This window comes from Engystomops pustulosus, unplaced genomic scaffold (genome assembly GCF_040894005.1).
Source record: "Engystomops pustulosus unplaced genomic scaffold, aEngPut4.maternal MAT_SCAFFOLD_216, whole genome shotgun sequence".
NCBI lineage: Eukaryota > Metazoa > Chordata > Amphibia > Anura > Leptodactylidae > Engystomops > Engystomops pustulosus.
In genome coordinates, this window is record NW_027285096.1 from 132,377 (window position 1) to 156,282 (window position 23,906).

Here is a 23,906-nt window from a genome sequence, read left to right on the forward strand (position 1 = left end):
AGCCAAGCTCAGTATATAAATACAGCACCAGAACTTGGCTCAGTACATAAATACAGCACCAGAACCTAGCTCAGTATATAACTTTATCACCTTGCTGAGTCTATAAATACGGCTCCATCACCTAGCTCACTGTAGAAATACAACAAGAGAACCAAGTCTTCTTGTATAGACTGGAGCATGTAGGGCAGAGGCACCCTTCACCTTTTCAACCTCCTATCTGCAATCTCGTGGCTGTGGGAACTGGGTCATGGTGGTCGGATCTTGACCGTTCTCACATTTATCACCTCTAAAGTGAATTGGTTCTTTAAGCTTCTGGCTGGAATATTTAAGAGTAACAGATACATCCTGAGGAAAGGTTATATCTGTTAGTGAATGGAAAGTGACGGGATGTCACAAGTACATGGATCATTACTACAGAGAGAGACACTGGCGCACAACAGGTTAAATAAGACTGCACATTTTCATATCTAGCAAGCAGAGATCTTGAAAAGGTGTGGAATTACACATGTTTATACATAGGTGAGAGCTCCGTGTCCTGCAGAGGGATGGAAAGGCCCCGTAGTTTTGGATGGTCCGATATGGATCCTGCCGCCTTCTTCCGGTGGTTTCCTCGTCTTCTTACGGAAACTCCCTGAATGTTATAAAACTAAGATCAGGGCCGTCCCTTTAAGCAGCTACAAATGCCCTTAATTATCTGAAAGTGGATTTACTGTAAATTCTTCATAAAACGGAAGCTGACATCATACGACTCTGTAATTTAGGACAGAGAGTAGGTGCCAGCCCCAGCCGACACCACAGCCGGGATTATCCAGTAATTTATGAGGAGTAGGGAAGGGCAGGATTAATCATAGGCTGATAACGTCCTGGGCCCGGGTCACCAGCATCATCCTCCACAGCAAGCGGAGAAGTGTAAGGTGTAGAGAATACCGCCACATGGTGTGAATATATACTGCCGCAAGAGTGCTGTAGCTTCAGGGGCTGTTACACTGTACATGAGCACTTCCCAGCCCCCCCCCCCTCCCACTTTGTGAGATTGCAGCAGGCAGGAGGAGCATGTGCTGAGGGAGCAGGGGGAGTAACAGCCTGTAAAGTTACAGCATGGAGGGGCGCTGGTACCACCACCTCCAGATTAGCATTAGCATAATTATAAAAGTTGATATTAGAAGGAATGAGACCATTCCAATATTCTCAAGAAATCCATGCTTATAATACAGGACACTGATCAGGCTATATATTCCGTTAAAGGGGTGGCCACTGAGCGTATAAGACCCTAATAGGGTCACCCATATACTGTAGTAGTTACCCAGGCCAAGTATTTGTAAGCCCCCAGGACCAGCATGTGACATGACCCACCAAGACTTTGGACTTGCATTGTTTCTGGTAACTTTATACAACTGGTAACTTGGCTCTCGTACTGATCCTTGTAAAGTTTTGTAATAGTGGCCAACCCCTTTAAATGAGTTGCCTAAAGCTCGATTGTTATTCTCTATCCATAGGATTAGGGGTCCACAATCTAATTGGGAAGGGGGGGTACCCTCAGTAGAAGAGGGGGTCGTATTCTCACTAATTCAATGAAGCGGCAGGTTCAGCACGCTGCATTCAATACTATCGGAGTGTCAGAAATTGCTGAGCACGGCACTCCGGTATCTCCATCACTTTCAGTAAATAGGGGTTTATAGTGCTGAACATGACCTGCCATTATATTCACGGGATCACTGGAGGGCCCTGGACAGTTGTCGGACCTTCATTGATCACATTGAGGATCGGAGATAACAATCAACCCCTTTAAAACACCACGCATGAGCTGATGATGACCTGTGTTCTGCAGTCGTGCGTGTGTATTTTGGGTTATGTTGAATAGTGGGTCGGTTCTGTCCAGTGGCAGCATGGTGCCGGAGGCCTAGGCGGCCGGTGACTTGTGCGTTTACCTCTTTAGCGCCCATCCCCGGCGTTTAGCTCGCATGCCATTGTGTAATTGCAGCGTTCTCCGAATGTCATTCAGCTAAAGTATTCCTCTAGTCCCCAGCACTCGGGGGGGGTTAGTGTCGGGTTTCTGCCGGAGCTGTTCTTCTATTCATCCAGCCGGTCGGACCTCCCATACAGCCCGCCAATATCAACTGTGCCCTCAAAAAGAGGTTTAACCCCAGAATGTAAGGCATTGTGCAAAATGAGAGGCGCGATTGTTAAATCCGTAACGTAATCTCTCCGGGGATGCGCGGGGACGTTCTGTCCCACTGGTTCTGTATAAAAGGAAACCTATGTACAATGCCGGACCGCCCCGCAGATTTGCACTAATCCATCTTGCACTTTTTAGTTTTCCCTTCTGCGCACCATTGTTGGGTGGGAGAATTCCTGGGAAGAAATGGCAGCCGTGTTATTTGTCCTCGGAGACTTGATGGGGTCTGAATGAGTCTATTACCCATTGATGCACTTCCACGGACTGTATAGAAATCAGCGCCGGAATCTGTTCTGTTCCCTGATACATCGTTCCAGTATTATGTAACATTTGCCGTAGAATATGAGCCTGCTATACGCCATTCACTGACTGCAAGCAGAAATACTGAAAATGGTAAAAAGGCAAAAGAAGAAAGTTTTTATGACAAAGTAGTAAAAGGGAGCCAGGAAAAACTGAAGCCAGTGTTATTTACTGTCCCTGGGGAGATGTGTAATCAGACTTTGTGTATGTTAGTAGCAGCAGGGCTGTGAAATATGGATCTATATTTCAGGATTGTACTAAAAGGGTGTGTCCTCACACTGCTGTGCTCTGTAGTCTCTCTGCAGCCAGTGTTGGACATTGTCCCTGGAGATATGCGCAATTAGACCTTTGTGTATGTTAGTAGCAGCAGGGCTGTGAAATATGGATCTATATTTCAGGATTGTACTAAAATAGTGTGTCTTCACACTGCTGTGCTCTGTGCCATTTGTTATTCTCCCTGGTCTAATATGTGTATGCTGTTCTGAGCAGCAAGACTGAAATATGGATTTACAAGATTGTACTGAGAGTATGTGCCCTCACACTGCTGTTCTCTGTGCTATCTGAAGATGGCGTTAGGTATTGTCCCTGGAGAGATGTGTAATCATACATTTGTGTATGTTGTTCGTAGCAGCAGGACTGTGAAATATGGATTGACATTCCAGGATTGTACTAAGGGGATGTGTTCTCACACTGCTGTTCTCTGTGCTACATGTAGGCAGTGTTGGGTATTGTCCCTGGAGAGATGTGTAATCATACTCTTGTGTACTTGCACAGCTGTGCTCTGTGCTCTCTGCAACAAGTGTATTCAAGTGTAATCATAGCTTTGTGTATCTTGCCAGCAGCAGCGGGACTGTAAATATGGATTCATTTCCCAGGATTGTATAAAAAGGGTCTGTCCTGACACTGCTGTGTTCTTGGCTCTCTGCAGTCAGTGTTATTCATTGTGCCTGGAGAGATGTGTAAAAGAGGCTTTGCTTCTATCTGGAAGTGATTTCTATTGGCTGTTGAGCAGATACTATGCTGAGGTCTGGCTGTGCAGAGAGCAACTGAGCATGTGCGTCCTGCAGAACTTAGGTGGACATGCACATTGCTACACACTCTGAGCACCAGGTGGCGTCACTCTATGTAAAGTTTGTAACATCCTTCAGGCGATGTTATCTCTTGCACTGGGGTAGTTATGTATATGTTTGGGGGCACTCACTCACGTTGGGGCACTTTCCCGATGCCTACAGCTGACGGACAGCAAAGTACAATGTGAATTCTGCCTCATGTGTGATCAGACGCCTCTTCCAGATCCCCCACCCTCAGGGTTCAGGCTCTGGAGCAAATGATGCAGGATCTGGAGGACACATTGGGATGGCAGGAGAATGTTTCCAGTATGGAATGGTCGTCCATCATGTGGAGCGTTGTGGATCTTGGATGATCCCTGGAATCATGATGTCATGTAGGTATCCGAGGCTTCCAGTAAATCTGTGTAGCGGAGCCCTCCTGACCTCGGCCACCCTACAGACCTCAAGCCAGATGAGGTCACCATTGGCCTCCGCCATGACAGGTCCCCAGCATGGTCCCGGGGGCCGCAGAGCAAGGAACCTATTCACAGAGGTGACTGCTCCGCCGCTCCATGACGGAATCTTCACATCTTTTTCGGAAAAATCTTGTTCCTATTTCGGGCCGCGTTTCCGATAATTCATCATTAGTCGCCAAACACAAGGGAAGCCGGGGTGTCCCGTCCTCCACCTCTAACGTAATGTGGCTCCGGCCAATATTTGTCTGTCTGCAGGAAGATGGGGCGAGGCCGCTTTTATATTTAGTTTCGCCTTTAGACTCGTACGAGGGATTTCTAAGAACGTGCCCACAGGCGGATTATTTATATTGTCAGCGTGCGACTACATGAGCCGAGAGGATCTATGGAAAGCACCCGCACATACAGCAAGTGTCTGCACGTACCCGACCCTTCTTGCAGGGAACCTACCTTACAGTGAGTGGTGGAGCGGTAGAGCATTATACAACCAAAAAAGTACACAGTTATCTATCCCCTGTTTTGTTATATACTGTCTCCCCCCTGCTCCCTCTGCAATTCCCCCTCCCCGTGCTCCCTCTGCCATTCCCCCTCCCCCTGCTCCCTTGGCATTTTGCCCTCCCCCTGCATGATGTAATCTCGCACTGTGGAAGGAGGAAGTGCTCATGCACAGTGTAACAGCCTGTGAAGCTACAGCAGGGAGGCGCACTGGTAATGCCCCTTATAGCCCTTCAGGCTCATTAGCATAATTATATAAGTTGATTTTAGAAGGGAGGAGGCCATGGATAACACATATAAGATGATCACCACAGTCACAGTGCCTGGATCTATTAGGAAGTGATGGTAGATTTCCCTTAAATAACAAAACCCCTTCAAGACTATGTTTCCACATAAATAAATTCTCCACAAATACATTTTTTTGTAGGTGTACAAGCCAGATGTGGCGCTTCTCTTTTTGTCCCTATACTAGATTTTATTTTTTTTTAATACTCTTTTTTTGTGTCTAGTTTAGAGGCTGCACGGAGAGTCTTGTCCTATCTGTGGATCTGTAGCACCTAGAAACATTATTTTGGTGTCCTATTTGAGATAAGAATCTGCTCGTTCAGATGGCGTCAAGCTTGTGGTTCTGTGAAGTGCAGAAGCAGAGATACAGGCAGGTAAAGACATAGCTGCCGCTAAAAATTTAGTTTAATTACTGCCTTTATCTCCAGGTCACATAATCCACAAGCCTGATGCCATCTGAAAGAAGAAATTCTTATCTTTAATTTGACACCAGCATGTTTGTAGGTGCCATAGAACTCACAATAGGGGCGTCTGAAGTGACACTCCCCGTGCAGCCTCTAAACCTGACTCATCTCAGGTAAAATATGACTTTGGAGATTTTTTGTAGGTGAACGGGGGAAATTTCACAGGTAATTCTAGAAAGGACATTTCATACCCGTACTGAGGGGAGCTGGGAGTTTAAAGGAAACCTACCATTTAGAATGGCGGGGGTAAGCTGTAAGTACCGAGCACCAGCTCAGGGTGAGCTCAGGGTGAGCTGGTGCCGGTACTTACTTTTGTTAGTGTTATAAACCGCGGTATCGCGGTTTTAACACTTTTTAAACTTTAGAGCAGGAGAGGCTTCGGCGCTGCGTGCGCCTACATAGGAAATAGCGGAGATGTTGCGCGCGCACGGTCGCGTGCAGCGCTGAAGCCTCTCCTGCTCTAAAGTTTAAAGAGTGTTAAAACCGCGGTACCGCTGTGTATAACACTAACGAAAGTAGGTACCGGCACCAGCTCACCCTGAGCTCACCCTGAGCTGGTGCTCGGTACTTACAGCTTACCCCTGCCATTCTAAATGGTAGGTTTCCTTTAATGCGGTAAAATCTAGTTAGAGGTTCCCTTTAAGACCCTTAATGTATGTCAGTGGAGGAGGATTGTGACCTCTGCTTTTAGAGGGTTCCTAGAGGCCTTTTTTTTTAATTTTTACTTTACTTTTATAATATTTTCTCTAAAGTTTCACAAAATTCAAGGGACAATAATATTGGACACTTCCCAGACCCCTGCACGGCACATCTTTACGCTCCGTCCTGCAGTACATGGCATCATTTGCAGTCTAGATCATCATTACAAGATCTCTACTTTCCCAGGCGACGGATCTCTCCGCCGGGCTTCACAACCCAATGACCCGCAGCGTCCAGGAATGTGGTGACCCGAGGTGTACAGCGCCACTTCCGCTCAGTGCCAGTCAGCTAGTAAATGTGCTGAAAGCCGCGGCCTGCCAGGTTCCTGCTATAATGTACACAAGGCTCCGGCTTAGACAAACACAGCAAAAAAAGCCATAAGAATTGCAGGAATTCCAGCAGAGAGACACCCATTCATTTGGTGCAGCTGTGTCGGTGCTGCCAGACCCGGGCCCAGGGAGGCTGGTGCCACGCACTGAAGCCCTGATTGCTATTTGTTTTCAGTCTTGTGTTGCACTTGGCTCTCGCTTAGCAGAGCCCATTATTCCGCGAGAGAAAATTACTTTTATCTCATTGTGAGAGGCCTGATTGTTTCCTCCTCCTCACTGTACTATGTCAGAGCGTCCAAACAAATGTGTCTGCCGGCTCCGTGACCATTAATTCCAGCGCCACATCGCCGGCAGATATATGATACCGGGAGGGCAGTGGACCCTGTTATGTGACTGCATTTCCCTTTCCAAAAAAAAATCAAAGAAATCCCCCAAGTCCCGGAGTCGTTGTCTTCCGGCACATTGTGAAATGTTCCGCTTTTGTTTCTGGACGATATCTGCCGCTGACCGCCATATGGTGCCGGCACAAAGGTCAGGCTGATCCGAGTGATTTTTGGGTGGGAGGGTGAGATTTATATGACTTGGCTAGGCAGACTATAGCTTTGGCACCATGAAAGTGACCCAGATAGTGAATGTTGGGTCACCAACATCACATTGACGATATAGGGCACCATCCCTATGCATAACATGTCCATAATGGAGCACATTTACTTACCTGTCCTGTTGACGCCGCCGATCCAGAATGTCCGACAAGGATTCGGAGCTGCAGCGATTCACTAAGATCGTGCGCCCGATATCCTGCATGTGTCGCTTCCCTGCTCAGGTCCACCGGAGTTCTCCTTCTTCTTCCCGGTGCATGTAAGTGCTGATCTTGCGACACAATTTTGAAAGTTAAATTCCGCGGTTTATCCAAATCAGTCGGGTTGTCCTACCACACAACCCCGCCGATTTGTGTCACATGAAAGCCGGCGCAGATGCGCCACAATCCGATTGTGTGCGCCAAAAACCCAGTGCAATTCATGGCAATTTGGAAATATTTGGGAAACCCGACGGAAATGCATCCGACGGACCCTTTGGAAATGTGCCCCAATAACTAAAATCTGCAGATAATACACAGCCACTAGTAGTAATCTCAATCACTGTATCATACACAGGATGTTGGTTACACTATGGTTTGGCACCACGGATCAGCAGGGATGATGGTAGAATAGTCAAGTTCCGCATAGGGCAGAGGTCGTACTGCAATCCCGAAGGGTAAAAGATACTCCTCTTAACATCTTTGAGGGGTATTTTTACTCTATTACAAGCTGGAATGAACATGAAGAGACCTGACAAAGGGAGATGGGAGAAAATCGCTACGGAATATGATGGCGCTATAAAGCAAGAGAAACAATATAGCTGGCCTCCTCTAACAAGGGAGTTTATGTGATGTGGTATGACCATAGAGTAGAGCTAATCTACATTGTGTTAAATTAAAAAAAAAAAAAATAGAGCAGGGCAGGTTGCCTTGGACTATTGTGTTGCATCCTCCTCATCAGTGCAAGGCACTGTAGTTTTAGATGACATAGACACAACTCTTATGCAGATAGTCAGAGGTGGATGCAGAAAAAGCTCCAGGGAGTGCAAATGAGCATTCAAATTTGTCAACCAAATTGGAAACTTCTGCTTAGAGTTTCTTGCCCCTCATCAGCGCAGAACAGGGTAATATATGGTTGAATATGTTACCTTAGATAAAGCTCTTGTTGTGGAAAGTCGGCAGCATATGAAGACTTATTTAGGGAGAATGCCTCGTGGGAAAAATCGTGCATATAGGCTCCAATCAACCAAATATGGAAATGATCTGTTTCCATTTTCTGCTCTTCATCAGTACATAGCAGGTTGAATGAGTTACCTTGGATACATCTCTTGCTGTAGGGACACCGCAGCATATGCTCCATGGGAAAATAGTGTAAAAATAGGCTGCAATCAACCGAAACTAAAAATGACCTGTTTCAAGTTTCTCGCCCCTCATCAGTACATAGTAGGGTAATATATCGTTGAATGTGTTGCCTTCGATACAACTATTGTTGTAGGGACACAACACTGTAAGGAGACTTATTTAAAGAGGATTCCCCATGGGAAAAATTGTATGCAAATAGGCTCCAATCAATCAAATAAGAAACTCATCTGTTTCACAGTTATTGCCCCTCATCAGTACAGAGCAGGGTAGTATATGGCTGGATGAGTTCCTTAGATCATGCTTTTCCCTTTACCATTAATTATTTTGTCATTGATTAACATTTTAACATTTTGTTCTGTTTCTAACATTTTTACAGTTATTAGAGCTGTTCTTTACCTTCCTGTTTTGTGTCTAACTTATATCATTTGTGTTGTTGACGCAGGCACAAGACCTGAACGTGATTGAGGAAGTGATCCGAATGATGCTGGAGATCATCAACTCCTGCCTGAGCAATTCTCTCCACCACAACCCCAACCTGGTGTACGCCTTGCTGTACAAGCGGGAGCTCTTCGAGCAGTTTCGGAGTCACCCATCCTTCCAGGATATTATGCAGAATATAGATATGGTAAGTGCAGTCATATGGCAGTGTTATTCCTGCCAACCTATCACCAGGGACCTCATTTTCACTGAAGACAGGTTTAAAAAGCCCATTACAGCTACATTGCAGATCTGCCTTTCTGCTTTCTCTAGGCATTTGCATTACAATATAATTGTGTGTTATAACTTACCTTGCACCCTGACAGGATCCTCTGTGTAGTCCCAGGGGTTGGGCTTTGGTTTGGATGCATCTCCAAAAACAACATGGGACTTGTCTGTGCTGCTCAGCTCTTAGCCCCCACCTTTGTGCTCCTGTACAGCTTCTCCCTCCTTCTCCTTCACAGAGCTCACAGCCTGGTGAGCTGACATCAGTGGGGGTGGGAGGAGCTGTACAGGAGCACAAAGGTGGGGGCTGAGAGCTGAGGAGTCTGCAGCGCAGACAAGTCACATGTTGTTTTTTGAAATGCATCCAAACCAAAGCTCAACCCCTGGGACTACACAGAGGATTCTGTCAGGGTGCAAGGTAAGTTATAACACACAATTATATTGTAATGCAAATGCTTAGAGAAAGCAGAAAGTCAGATGTGCAATGCAGCTGTAATGGGCTTTGCAACCTGTCTTTAGTGAAAATGGGGTCCCTGGTGACAGGTTCCCTTAAACTTTAATCATGCAGATAAACCAGAGAGCTACAAAATGACCTCCTTCCCCTTCTTCTGCTCTGTTGTTCCTGGTTTTCCTTCTATTATTCTACTCATGAAGCAGGCGGAGCTGGATGAGCATTTAAGGATAACCCCCTCACTCCATCATTATCTACTTTGCCATTAGGTAGCAATATTTGCATATAAATATCTATACACACCCGTAAGGCTGATCCTTGTGCCGTATATGAACCCATCTTGACAGCGGCGCCATAACCTCTGCCAGCAGCTGCCTGAACCCAGCGGCCCTTGCGTCAGAGGCGATGCCCAGACCACAGGCAGATGTTTCCTCCGCTCAGCCCTGGCTTCACTTGTCGTCGTTTTCTTGGAATTCGCCCTCCAAGCGAGTTGTCGATCTGTAGTATGAAAGCGATGAAACCACAAAGCAGGGGAACGTCTAATCTGGCGGCAAATTGGTAGTCACTAAAAATCTACCATATCGACAATAATTCATGAAAATTGTCTAAAAGAAAGTAATATAATATAACAATATGCTGGATCAAAACCAACCATCAAGTTCCTTGGTTTATCTTGGAGATTTTTTTTTGGGGGGGGGACGGAATAACAAAGATTATTTTTTTCGGACTATAGTACACACCTTACTATAATACATTACTATTATAATAATCAGGTGTTATATAATAATAATATAACGCCAGATTTAGTATACTTAACACCAGTTAAAACAACCATGTTGGCCATGCACTGCACACACAGCTCTGCTACATTCATTCACTCATACACAGCTATGCTATGTCTATACTCTCACACACAGCTCCGCTACATCCATTCAAATACACACAGCTCTGCTACGTTCATTCACTCATACACAGCTGTGCTATATCTATACACTCACACACAGCTCCGCTACATCCATTCACATACACACAGCTCTGCTATATTCATACACTCATACATAGCTATGCTATATCTATACACTCACACAGAGCTCCGCTACATCCATTCACATACACACAGCTCTGCTACGTTCATTCACTCATACGCAGCTATGCTATATCTGTACACTCACACACAGCTCCGCTACATCCATTCACATACACACAGCCCTGCTATATTCATACACTCATGCACCGCTCTGCTACATCCATGCACACAGCTCCGCTACATCCATACACGGCACTGATACATTTGTTCATGCACACACAGCACTGCTACATCCATACACAACTCTACTACACCAATTTATTCACACTCACTTATAAAATAGTCAGTAGTACATTTATCAAAATTTTAAAAAATCATATTTTTAAAATAATAAATGTAAATATTTGCATAGAATAATGAATGCAAAAGAAAAAATAAGAATAAATACAATGTAACCCGTCCTGATAGGTGCGAGCAGTGCGGAGTATAGGACAGACAGTCCTTACACATGGAGGTGGCGGCTGAGTGAAGCTTCTCTGGTTTTTGTGTTTACCATCAAGCCAAATGCGTCCAGCCGGCGGGTGAGGCCTCCTCTCCTGCGAGCCTCACGTCTCCTCTTTGTGTCTCCGTCCTTTGAACTGGATCCACTTGGGTCCGTCTCATCTGCACCAGTCCATATACTTTCTGCTATTATCGTTGTACCTTGTGTTCTGACTTCTCTGCCGTCCTCTCCTGCCCCTGTGTACAAAGGAAATGTATTCAGTGTTCTAGGTCTGATTATAAAGTGACACATTATATAATCCCTCATATAAACTGCTGTATAATAAAGCCATGAGTCCTCATGTATGTAGTGTAATGTATCATCCGAGTCATCTTCATGGCCTCCACCGCAAGCAACCGTGTAACTACTACATGCCATCCATTAACACTATAGGGATACAAAAGATACATCCTGTATTATACTCCAGAGCTGCACTCACTATTCTGCTATTGGTGCAGTCACTATGTACATACATGACATTACTTATCCTGTACTGATCCTGAGTTACATCCTGTATTATACCCCAGAGCTGCACTCACTATTCTGCTGCTGGTGCAGTCACTGTGTACATACATGACATTACTTATCCTGTACTGATCCTGAGTTACATCCTGTATTATACCCCAGAGCTGCACTCACTATTCTGCTGCTGGTGCAGTCACTGTGTACATATATGACATTACTTATCCTGTACTGATCCTGAGTTACATCCTGTATTATACCCCAGAGCTGCACTCACTATTCTGCTGCTGGTGCAGTCACTGTGTACATACATGACATTACTTATCCTGTACTGATCCTGAGTTACATCCTGTATTATACCCCAGAGCTGCACTCACTATTCTGCTGCTGGTGCAGTCACTGTGTACATACATGACATTACTTATCCTGTACTGATCCTGAGTTACATCCTGTATTATACCCCAGAGCTGCACTCACTATTCTGCTGCTGGTGCAGTCACTGTGTACATACATGACATTACTTATCCTGTACTGATCCTGAGTTACATCCTGTATTATACACCGGAGCTGCACTCACTATTCTGCTGCTGGTGCAGTCACTGTGTACATACATGACATTACTTATCCTGTACTGACCCTGAGTTACATCCTGTATTATACCCCAGAGCTGCACTCACTATTCTGCTGCTGGTGCAGGCACTGTGTGCATACATGACATTACTTATCCTGTACTGATCCTGAGTTACATCCTGTATTATACACCGGAGCTGCACTCACTATTCTGCTGCTGGTGCAGTCACTGTGTACATACATGACATTACTTATCCTGTACTGACCCTGAGTTACATCCTGTATTATACCCCAGAGCTGCACTCACTATTCTGCTGCTGGTGCAGGCACTGTGTGCATACATGACATTACTTATCCTGTACTGATCCTGAGTTACATCCTGTATTATACTCCAGAGCTGCACTCACTATTCTGCTGCTGGTGCAGTCACTGTGTCCATACATGACATTACTTATCCTGTACTGATCCCGAGTTACATCCTGTATTATACTCCAGAGCGGCACTCACTATTCTGCTGCTGGTGCAGTCACTGTGTACATACATGACATTACTTACCCTGTACTGATCCTGAGTTACATCCTGTATTATACTCCAGAGCTGCACTCACTATTCTGCTGCTGGTGCAGTCACTGTGCACATACATGACATTACTTATCCTGTACTGATCCTGAGTTACATCCTGTATTATACTCCAGAGCTGCACTCACTATTCTGCTGCTGGTGCAGTCACTGTGCACATACATGACATTACTTATCCTGTACTGATCCTGAGTTACATCCTGTATTATACTCCAGAGCTGCACTCACTATTCTGCTGCTGGTGCAGGCACTGTGTGCATACATGACATTACTTATCCTGTACTGATCCTGAGTTACATCCTGTATTATACTCCAGAGCTGCACTCACTATTCTGCTGCTGGTGCAGTCACTGTGTCCATACATGACATTACTTATCCTGTACTGATCCCGAGTTACATCCTGTATTATACTCCAGAGCGGCACTCACTATTCTGCTGCTGGTGCAGTCACTGTGTACATACATGACATTACTTACCCTGTACTGATCCTGAGTTACATCCTGTATTATACTCCAGAGCTGCACTCACTATTCTGCTGCTGGTGCAGTCACTGTGCACATACATGACATTACTTATCCTGTACTGATCCTGAGTTACATCCTGTATTATACTCCAGAGCTGCACTCACTATTCTGCTGCTGGTGCAGTCACTGTGTACATACATGCCATTACTTATCCTGTACTGATCCCGAGTTACATCCTGTATTATACTCCAGAGCTGCACTCACTACTCTGCTGCTGGTGCAGTCACTGTGTACATACATGACATTACTTATCCTGTACTGACCCTGAGTTACATCCTGTATTATACCCCAGAGCTGCACTCACTATTCTGCTGCTGGTGCAGTCACTGTGTACATACATGCCATTACTTATCCTGTACTGATCCCGAGTTACATCCTGTATTATACTGGGCTGTGGTGTAGCCATCTAGGCAGACCCAACATATGACCCAATCACAGTCTTTCCTTTGTAGTCAGCTCCCAGTGCAGTGAATAGGTATAGGTGAATTGGGTGTAGCTGCCCTATTGGTTATATTTTTGGACTCCTCTTATCCCTGACATAAAACAAGACAAGAATAAGTTTCAGGTTTTTACCATGTTATTTTTCCTTTTCTATACATTTGTTACACTTGTGTTGTGTAACCCTGGATACATGACACCCATCACTTTCATCCCCAGCAGAAAATCTGGTAATTCTTCCTTAATGCAGCTTAAAACCGCAGCAGACGCCTGGACCTGGGAAATGTTTGTCAGCTTTTCATGTAGAGGGGAGCGCGGATCCGTGTCATGGAGGAAGCCCGGCCCGTCTGGAGCTTAGATATGTGACACCGCAGGAGATCTGCTGACATTACCTTACTGTCCCATTTATGTGCAATGTCACAACCAGACCCTAAAATATACGGGGTGAGCAATCTCATCACTGGAAACCCTCAAATGAGATGCGCAGATCGTATTAATGGACTTCACAGAAGAATTACCATATTTTTCAGACTATAAGATGCACTTTGCCATAAGACGCACCCCAGAGATGGTCATCCAAAAATAGGAAAAATATATTGGACACCAATTAACAATTCCCTGTAACATGGCACAGCACACACACATTTACTACATCTATTCATTTACACACCGCTCTTCTACATCCATTCACAAACTACTCTGCTACATCCAATCACACACTGTTCTTCTACATCCATTCACACACAGCTCTGCTACATCCATTCACACACAGCTCTGCTACATCCATTCACACACAGCTCTGCTACATCCATTCACACACTGTTCTTCTACATCCATTCACTCACAACTGTGCTACATCCATTCATAAACTACTCTGCTACTTCCATTCACACACTGTTCTCTTACATCCATTCACACACAACTCTGCTTCATCCATTCACACACAGCTCTGCTACATCCATTCACACACAGCTCTGCCGCATCCATTCACACACAGCTCTTCCGCCTGCATTCACACACAACTCTGCCGCATCCATTCACACACAGCTCTGCCGCATCCATTCACACACAGCTCTGCCGCATCCATTCACACACAGCTCTGCCGCATCCATTCACACACAGCTCTGCTACATCCATTCACACACAGCTCTGCCGCATCCATTCACACACAGCTCTTCCGCCTGCATTCACACACAGCTCTTCCGCCTGCATTCACACACAACTCTGCCGCATCCATTCACACACAGCTCTGCCGCATCCATTCACACACAGCTCTGCCGCATCCATTCACACACAGCTCTGCTACATCCATTCACACACAGCTCTGCCGCATCCATTCACACACAGCTCTTCCGCCTGCATTCACACACAGCTCTTCCGCCTGCATTCACACACAGCTCTTCCGCCTGCATTCACACACAACTCTGCAGCATCCATTCACACACAGCTCTGCCGCATCCATTCACACACAGCTCTGCCGCATCCATTCACACACAGCTCTGCCGCATCCATTCACACACAGCTCTGCCGCATCCATTCACACACAGCTCCGCCGCATCCATTCACACACAGCTCCGCCGCATCCATTCACACACAGCTCCGCCGCATCCATTCACACACAGCTCCGCCGCATCCATTCACACACAGCTCCGCCGCATCCATTCACACACAGCTCCGCCGCATCCATTCACACACAGCTCCGCCGCATCCATTCACACACAGCTCCGCCACATCCATTCATTTACACACAGCTCCGCCGGATCCATCTTTTCGGTCACATACCTCTTGCTACATACACTCACTCACACGAACACGCAGTACTGCTACATCCATTCACAGCTCTTCTTCGTTCCCAGTCCGAGCTGCGACCTCTTCTCCTGCCCCATCCCCTGGCAGCATGAAATAGAAATAGGACCTTGCAGCGGTCCTCATGTTGGGACACCCGGGAGACCTTCACCAGATCTCTATTACAGCGGTCAGGAGGGTCTGGCAGTGCTGGATCCTTCTGACCTTCACACTATAAGGCGCAAGGTTTTTTCCTGTGAAAAGTCTGAATTTGTGAGTACTTTATTAACGTCAGTCCTGGGGCTTGTTCACATTGCCTTATGGATCGCTCAGTTTTGTTAGTGTTTCCAATGAGGAGCATGAACCCTCTGCTGTGCCGGGGGGGCTGGTGCTATAGCGTTCCTATAGCCGAGTCTACAATATGTTTTACCTACTTCTCATGTGCCTTACAGGTCATCGGCTTCTTCAGTTCTCGCCTGGAGCAGGCCGGATCCGACCTCTCGGTGGAACGAGTCCTGGAGGTCATCAAACAAGGCGCAGTGGCGCTGCCCAAAGACCGACTCCGGGTAAGCGACATGCACCGCCCATCATCAGGGGCTACAAAGTAACCAAATAGAACCTGTTCCGTAAACATCCCTGATTTAGGTTTCCGCACCAGAAAAAACAAATTTTTTTAGACTTGTGAACATTTCGTATTGTATTATTAGTACTTGGTGTTTTATATTAATCCGGGGATTGGATGTGCAGCCATAGATGTGTCTGGGGTTTGCTATTACACGGTGCGGGGCTCATGTAGTGATGCGTCCCAGGCCGGGGACAGCAACTGCAGATATTTCGGTCTCGCACCTACGTGCCGCAGCTTGTTTAATGGGGAGCGTTATTTGTGTAGCTATGCCTTTGTTGTTAATGGAGGCAGCACATAACTGGAGTTTTACTGCGGCCCGACAATGTAACAGCAAGAATAGATCCTTCTTCTACTGCTAATAAGTCACGCTTCTCCCCAATTACCAGCAATACCTACACCCACCCTGCTAGGAAGGTCATGTCATGTCCCAGAAACCACCCCCTCCATCCCGGAGAAATCTTACCATACATACATACAGGGCAAAAAATATTATACCCTGCAAAGGATGAGTGTTCCAGCATAATAACACCCCCACGGGCCCCATGCGTACAATCGTGTGCTCGCCAGGGCCGGAATCGCGTCATAGCACACGTTCAGGTGATGTAGGGAAGAGACAGGGGGACTCAGGGGGCCGCAATCGAGATATAGGACAGTGTGTGCTCAAAACACCATACACCACAATGGCGGCCGTGATCTGGTTCGGCCAGATCACACCCACCATTGCATGGGGCCTTAAAGGGAGACTCCCAGGTCCCAAATCTCCCCTAAAGTAAAAGCAGAATTGTATAGCTGCCTTCATAAGCTTTCCAGACTTATCTTCCCCGTTTCCCTGCAATCTGCCGTTGAAGGGAAAAAATATGTATAATCTTTATGCAAATTAGCTTCTTGGTGCACCAGGGGCGGGGCCTCTCCCGTTTTGGCCTTTTTCTACACCTTCTTTCTGTAATGGGCCAGTCATTGTGTTAAAGGGCAGTGCCTGAGAGAGCTAGGCAGTGGGGAAAGAAGAAAACGGATTACCCCATGAGCAGGGGTATTAATGCATTAAAGGACATCTACCACCAGAATGGAGGACTGTAAACCAAGTACATTTACACGACCCCTCTGGCAGGATCTGCTCTTCTTTTAGCTTCTTATGTCCGTGTTTTTAAAAATAAAAGGCTTTACAAATGATGCAAATGAGTCTTTTTTGTAAAAAAAAACAAGGCATAAGAAGCTAAAAGAAGGGCAGATCCTGCAAGAGGGGGTGCACACCAGTATGTCAGTGTGCTTGGTTTATAATAGTTCATCCTGGTGGTAGATTTTCTTTAATTATAAGAGGTGGGAGTCCTCCTTTGGCCGGGTTTCTTGCAGTTAGGCCTCATTCACACTGCCGCATGGGGGACGTATGTACGGCCGATATACTTCCCCCATTGACGGCAATGGGCACACGGCGCCCTACGGGAGTGGTACGGTGCCGCACGTGTCCTATTTTTTCACGGCATACGGCGCCATGCGCCATGTATCCCTATGGAAAGGGGGGGGTGAACAGCGCTCTCCTCCTCTCCCCGCACGCTGATGTGTGCCCACAGTGCATAGAGGGTCTCCTGGTCTGGAGGACCTGTCCTGCATTTCACAGACTATACATTGGTATGAACAGACAATGTGTAATGCCTTATGTGTCCTGCAGTGGCGCTGCTGGGAAATTGATCACTTGCCGCCAGGTTTCCTCACTGATTATAACTGATCACTGCTTACCTATCAAGGGGCTACTTACAATTCGACCATCCCTTGAAGGGTGGGGGATTTTGGGGGTAGGTGCTCCTGTCATCCGGTTGGTAAATTCTACACTAATTCTCCATACGCTGCTGACTTTCACCTGAACTTGTTTTTCACCTTCTATTTCTGGATTTGTAAAGGATTGAAAGGAGCCGCCTGGTTATTGGCCTCCATTGTGCCGGCACCTACCATGGTGCACACAAACCTCTCCATATTACATCTAATGGGAAACCTTCCTGTGTCACACATGACGGTTCTTGTTTATGATCATGTTATTGTTTTTTATACTTTTTTTTTTTATGTCCTAAATGTGAAACCTTCCCATCATGCCTTAGAGTGACGTATGAATTTGCTATCCTCTATGCTGTGGGAGGAGCTTGTTATTTGAGCACTTTGTCATGTCGGACCCTATATGACCAGTACGGGCTCCTATGTACCCAGTCTAGTCCATGTACTATAAGTAAATCAGAATTCACGTTGCCCGTGAATGTGACTGAGCTGCAGTACCACACTCAGCCACATGGCGCAGTGTGACGGGAGCTTGTTGCTCCAACCCCTCAATCCTGCTGATCGATAAGAGCGCCACGAATCAGACCCCACCTTCTCAGAACGCTCTAAAGTGACCCCTATAATGGGTTAGTCTATACTCCCGGCCCCTGCGTGCTCCTCCAGGCTTTGCTATCTGCTTTGTAGAGGAAGAGCGGCTCTGTCTCGCTCTTATCACAGGGTTTCATGGAGCGGTTAGCCCGGAGATAGCCGCCGCCGCCTCTGCGAGAGCCGGGAATGTTATCCTGGACGCCGCTTATCAGCTGGGAGCCGAGGGTTTTGGTTTCACTCCATAAACCTCCCTTGATGTGGACATGTACATATTAATGTTATTTATTTAGGGAGCCTTCAGCTCGGGTCTCACGGACGTTTGGGCTTCTTTATTTATTTCTTGTTTTTCTGATGAATACTGAAAGCGTCTTCTCCGTCCTCTTCCATATGCATTAAGGCTGGAGGAGAGGTCGTGGTTTATGGATGAGGAGGCTCGGAGGTCACAGGGGAGGAATCGGGATGTTTTTTCCGTGTATCGACCTCTTGTAAACATTGACATTTTTCTGATAAGATTTTGTCTTATCCTTTAAAGGGAAAGCTGCAGAGAGTGTTAAGTATTGTCCCTGGAGAACTGTGTAATCACTCCTTTGTGTAGGCTAGGACAGGACTGAGAAAAGGCAAGTTATAATGCAGCTCTGCAAGGGCTCTGGGCGGGACTATCAGCCTGAAGAGCTTTCTGCTCTCTGCACCGAGCTGCTCCACAACCCCTCCCCTCCACTACAAGTCAGGATTTTGGTGGGATACCCCCCCCCCCCCTTCCATAGGTCATGAGGTCCAAAGAATGGATCGGAAAGTAGGACTTGCACGCTGCTGCTCTATTCACTGTCTGTGGTCCTGACGGAGGTAGCTGAGCATGGCGCTCAGCACTCTCCTCCAGTGCCATAGAGACACCACGCCATTCTGTTAATTCAGGGCACACAACCTACCCCCTTCCTCATGATTGGGGACCCCCACTGATCAGAAAGTTATTGACTGACTGTGCATAATTGAGGACAAGGAATAAGATAGTCCTTTATTAATCCCACAGTGGGGAAATTCCCAACCAGCTGATTGGTGGGCTGTCATCACCTGGTCCAGGCACCCCCTTTAAGGGTACAATAAGTGTAGAGGATAATACAAGGGAACAGAAATTTCTGATGATTTGGGGGGTTTATCTGCTAGTTTTGGAAGTTGGGTTTCAGCATCTCTTTGTCTTACTGCAGACAAGTCGGAAGGAGAGAGGCTCCTGCTGCAGCCAGTTGTTCTACAACCCGATTGCCGAAAGTCCTTTATGTATATTCACCTCCAAAGCCAAATTCTGCATTGTAAACTAGAAGCCAAAGTATTAAAATGTCACTCGCGCTCCCACAATGCACTGCTGTCTGATGGTAAAAAAGGCGGCAGAATTCTGTGCAGCTTTGGATGTGAACAGAGAAGAAACATCAACATAATAAAAGCAGGAATTTTCCGCCTCCCCCCGGTGGTGTGTGCATGTCTCCATCTAATCTCCTGTCCCTGGATGTACACATGTCCCTGTATTTATAGATTTACTAGATGCAGGCGGTGACCCGGGGCAGGAGAAGATGGAAGCCTCAGCCGCTCTCTCTTTAATGTTTGAGACGCGGAGCTGTAAATCGCTGCCCTCTCTCTCTCTTTATCGCCGCGGGATGCGTAAGTCGTGTGCGACGCGTCTCCAGGCACGCCATTATAAATAACAACATATTGCTTCTTCGTTATTCAGCGCTACATAGTAGGCGGCTCCTGACGTGAGGGGCTTCTTGTTTGTGACAGATATTTACGGTAAGCGCATCCAGTTTATAGGTCGCTTTCATCTTCCCCAGGCCTGGAAATTATTACCAAATGTGACCCGAAATATATAGAACAAGACACGCCATTCATGGAGGGGGGAGACATTGTAACCACAACCACAACGGAGTCTGCCTGATACACTGTAACAAACTATCAGGAATTAGATTTGGGTGCTGGGTTTTGTTTTATATTCTGTTTTTTGTGAAAATTTAAAGAAAAACATCTGGTGAAAAAGTAAAGGAACCTGACCAGGTTTTACCCCAATAAACTACTAGTTTGGGTGTGAAATGTCCTTTCTAGAATGCCCTCTTTTATGTGAAATCTCACCCGTTTAACTATTAGAATTCTCCCCCAAAGTCAGGAAAATATGACTCTTCTCACCTCATTTTCACATGAGACGAGTCAAGTTGTTGTCGTTTCAGAAGCCAGTAACTTCTGTTCTATAGCACCTAGAAACATAATGCTGGTGTCATGCTAAAGATAAGAATCTCATCTTGCAGTTCTGTGAGATACAGAACCAGAGCTACAGGCAGCTAAATAAAATAGGTGGCAAATGGAACTTTATCTACAGTCGACATTTCCATCTATGTTTTTAGCTTTCTGTATCTCCGGTTCTGTAGCGCACAAAGCCATAATCCTGAAGTGGTCTGAAAGATGAGATCTTTATCTTTAATATGAAACATGCAAAATGTTTCTAGATGCTATGGAACAGAAGATAGGGGCTTGTGAAGTGACACTACCTCTGCACCCAATAAACTTGACTCGTCTCATGTGAAAATTAGGGGAAGATTTTTCATGGGTAAATGGGTGATATTTAACATAAGAGGGAATTCTAGAATAGACATTTCAACCCCTACGTTAGGGGTGAGAGGTTCCCTTTAAGGGGGTATTTGTGGACTTATTGATCACATATCTTCAGATTATGAGGTTGTCGAGGGTTGGATTCCTGACACCCTCACAATCAGAGATGTGGCACTATACGTAAGACTTTTGTACCCCCTCCAATCGCCTATCCTTAAAAATACATATTTGAGCTGTATTGTACTAATTACAGTGCAGCGAACCCTCAGCTGTGAGAAGTCTTAGTCGCTTATTCTGTTTCTGGCGGCTAATAAGAATTTTTCCCAGCTAGCAGAGATCTGGGAGACCATTGAAACACAAGGTCCCGGAAAATTGTAGAACTTATGAAACGTTTAAGCTTAATTTACATAAAACAAAAAAGAAAAGCCCTTTAATTCTATTTTGTAATGTTATTATGTGGCGTCTGTGAACCGAGGAACTTATCAGGGAACAAGGCGCCAAAGATGCAGGGAATTCATCATAAGAAAGAGCTGATCCCGCTCAGCGCCTCGGCCTGCCAGCTCCGCGCAAACTGGGACACTGGAAAATTTCTGCTTGGCTCAGATAATGTGTGTTGTAGGATTGGAGATTTTCGACAGATCCCAGAGTAAAGCCCTATGTACTCAGGAACGGGTTTAAAGGAGAACATTTCGCCCCGGCCACCCAGGGGTCCAATAACTTTTTATATTATGGACCACCCTAAAATGCAGTATAGCTTATTTAAAAGGAACTGTATGTGTATACACTGTATATACTTACATATACATCTATACGCAGGAAAACAAACATGACCACACATATACTGGACCTTCACTCATGGGACCACGGTTACTATAGAAAGGTAGAAGGTTGTCTCCAGTAGTCTGACTATTGAAGTCTAGACAACATGGGCTTCTATGACATCCATGCTTTAATCTGCTTTCATTCCTTCTTAGCCCCCTGGTATACATGTTACAGCCCCCTACATCCTGGATGTGAGGTCTGTGTGCCCCCTAGCATGCTGTATATATAGGCACAGCTTCATTGCTGGACTAATTTCATCTCCTACAGTCATAGATATGAGATCTGCACTCCCTTGTGCATGTAAGTAGGCAATTCCCCCTCCCTTGCAGAATCTGTTGTGCTCTTTTCCCTCTCTACACTCATATATAGCGTGATCTCCTCATCCCTCTATACCTATACACAGTGTTCTCCTCCCTCTCTACACCGATACACAGTCTGTGTGATCTCCTCCCTCTCTATACCTATACACAGGCCGTGTGATCTCCTCCTCCCTCTCTATACCTATACACAGCCTGTGGGATCTCCTCCTCCCCCTCTATACCTATACACAGCCCGTGTCATCTCCTCCTCCCTCTCTAGACTTATACACAGCCCGTGTGATCTCCTCCTCCCTCTCTATACCTATACACAGCCCGTGTCATCTCCTCCCTCTCTATACCTATACACAGCCCGTGTCATCTCCTCCCTCTCTATACCTATACACAGCCTGTGGGATCTCCTCCTCCCTCTCTATACCTATACACAGTCCGTGTGATCTCCTCCTCCCTCTCTAGACTTATACACAGCCCGTGTGATCTCCTCCTCCCTCTCTATACCTATACACAGCCCGTGTCATCTCCTCCCTCTCTATACCTATACACAGCCCGTGTCATCTCCTCCCTCTCTATACCTATACACAGCCCGTGTGATCTCCTCCTCCCTCTCTATACCTATACACAGCCTGTGGGATCTCCTCCTCCCCCTCTATACCTATACACAGCCCGTGTGATCTCCTCCCTCTCTATGCCTATACACATCCTGTGTGATCTCCTCCTCCCCCTCTATACCTATACACAGCCCGTGTCATCTACTCCTCCCCCTCTATACCTATACACGGCCCGTGTGATCTCCTCCTCCCTCTCTAGACTTATACACAGCCCGTGTCATCTCCTCCCTCTCTATACCTATACACAGCCCGTGTCATCTCCTCCCTCTCTATACCTATACACAGCCTGTGTGATCTCCTCCTCCCTCTCTATACCTATACACAGTCCGTGTGATCTCCTCCTCCCTCTCTAGACTTATACACAGCCCGTGTGATCTCCTCCTCCCTCTCTATACCTATACACAGTCCGTGTGATCTCCTCCTCCCTCTCTATACCTATACACAGCCCGTGTGATCTCTTCCTCCCTCTCTATACCTATACACAGCTTGTGTGATCTCCTCCTCCCTCTCTATACCTATACACAGCCCGTGTGATCTCCTCCTCCCTCTCTATACCTATACACAGGCCGTGTGATCTCCTCCTCCCTCTCTATACCTATACACAGCCCGTGTGATCTCCTCCTCCCCCTCTATACCTATACACAGGCCGTGTGATCTCCTCCTCCCTCTCTATACCTATACACAGCCCGTGTGATCTCCTCCTCCCTCTCTATACCTATACACAGCCCGTGTGATCTCCTCCTCCCTTTCTATACCTATACACAGCCCGTGTGATCTCCTCCTCCCCCTCTATACCTATACACAGGCCGTGTGATCTCCTCCTCCCTCTCTATACCTATACACAGGCTGTGTGATCTTCTCCTCCCTCTCTAGACTTATACACAGGCCGTGTGATCTCCTCCTCCCTCTCTATACCTATACACAGCCCGTGTGATCTCCTCCTCCCTTTCTATACCTATACACAGCCAGTGTGATCTCCTCCTCCCTCTCTATACCTATACACAGCCCGTGTGATCTCTTCCTCCCTCTCTATACCTATACACAGCCCGTGTGATCTCCTCCTCCCTTTCTATACCTATACACAGCCCGTGTGATCTCCTCCTCCCCCTCTATACCTATACACAGGCCGTGTGATCTCCTCCTCCCTCTCTATACCTATACACAGCCCGTGTGATCTCCTCCTCCCTCTCTTGACTTATACACAGGCCGTGTGATCTCCTCCTCCCTCTCTATACCTATACACAGCCCGTGTGATCTCCTCCTCCCTCTCTATACCTATACACAGCCCGTGTGATCTCCTCCTCC

The 23,906-nt window shown here is 46.5% G+C and overlaps 1 protein-coding gene across 1 annotated transcript in view; it reads left to right on the forward strand.

Annotated features, from left to right (window-relative positions):
• The window catches only part of LOC140109544 (dymeclin-like), a 187,331-nt gene that overhangs the window by 132,239 nt on the left and 31,186 nt on the right, over positions 1 to 23,906 (forward strand). The window contains exons 15-16 of the mRNA XM_072132071.1: positions 8,652 to 8,834; positions 15,741 to 15,854. Coding sequence (XP_071988172.1) covers positions 8,652 to 8,834; positions 15,741 to 15,854 — 297 coding nt within the window. The remainder of the gene's footprint in view (positions 1 to 8,651; positions 8,835 to 15,740; positions 15,855 to 23,906) is intronic.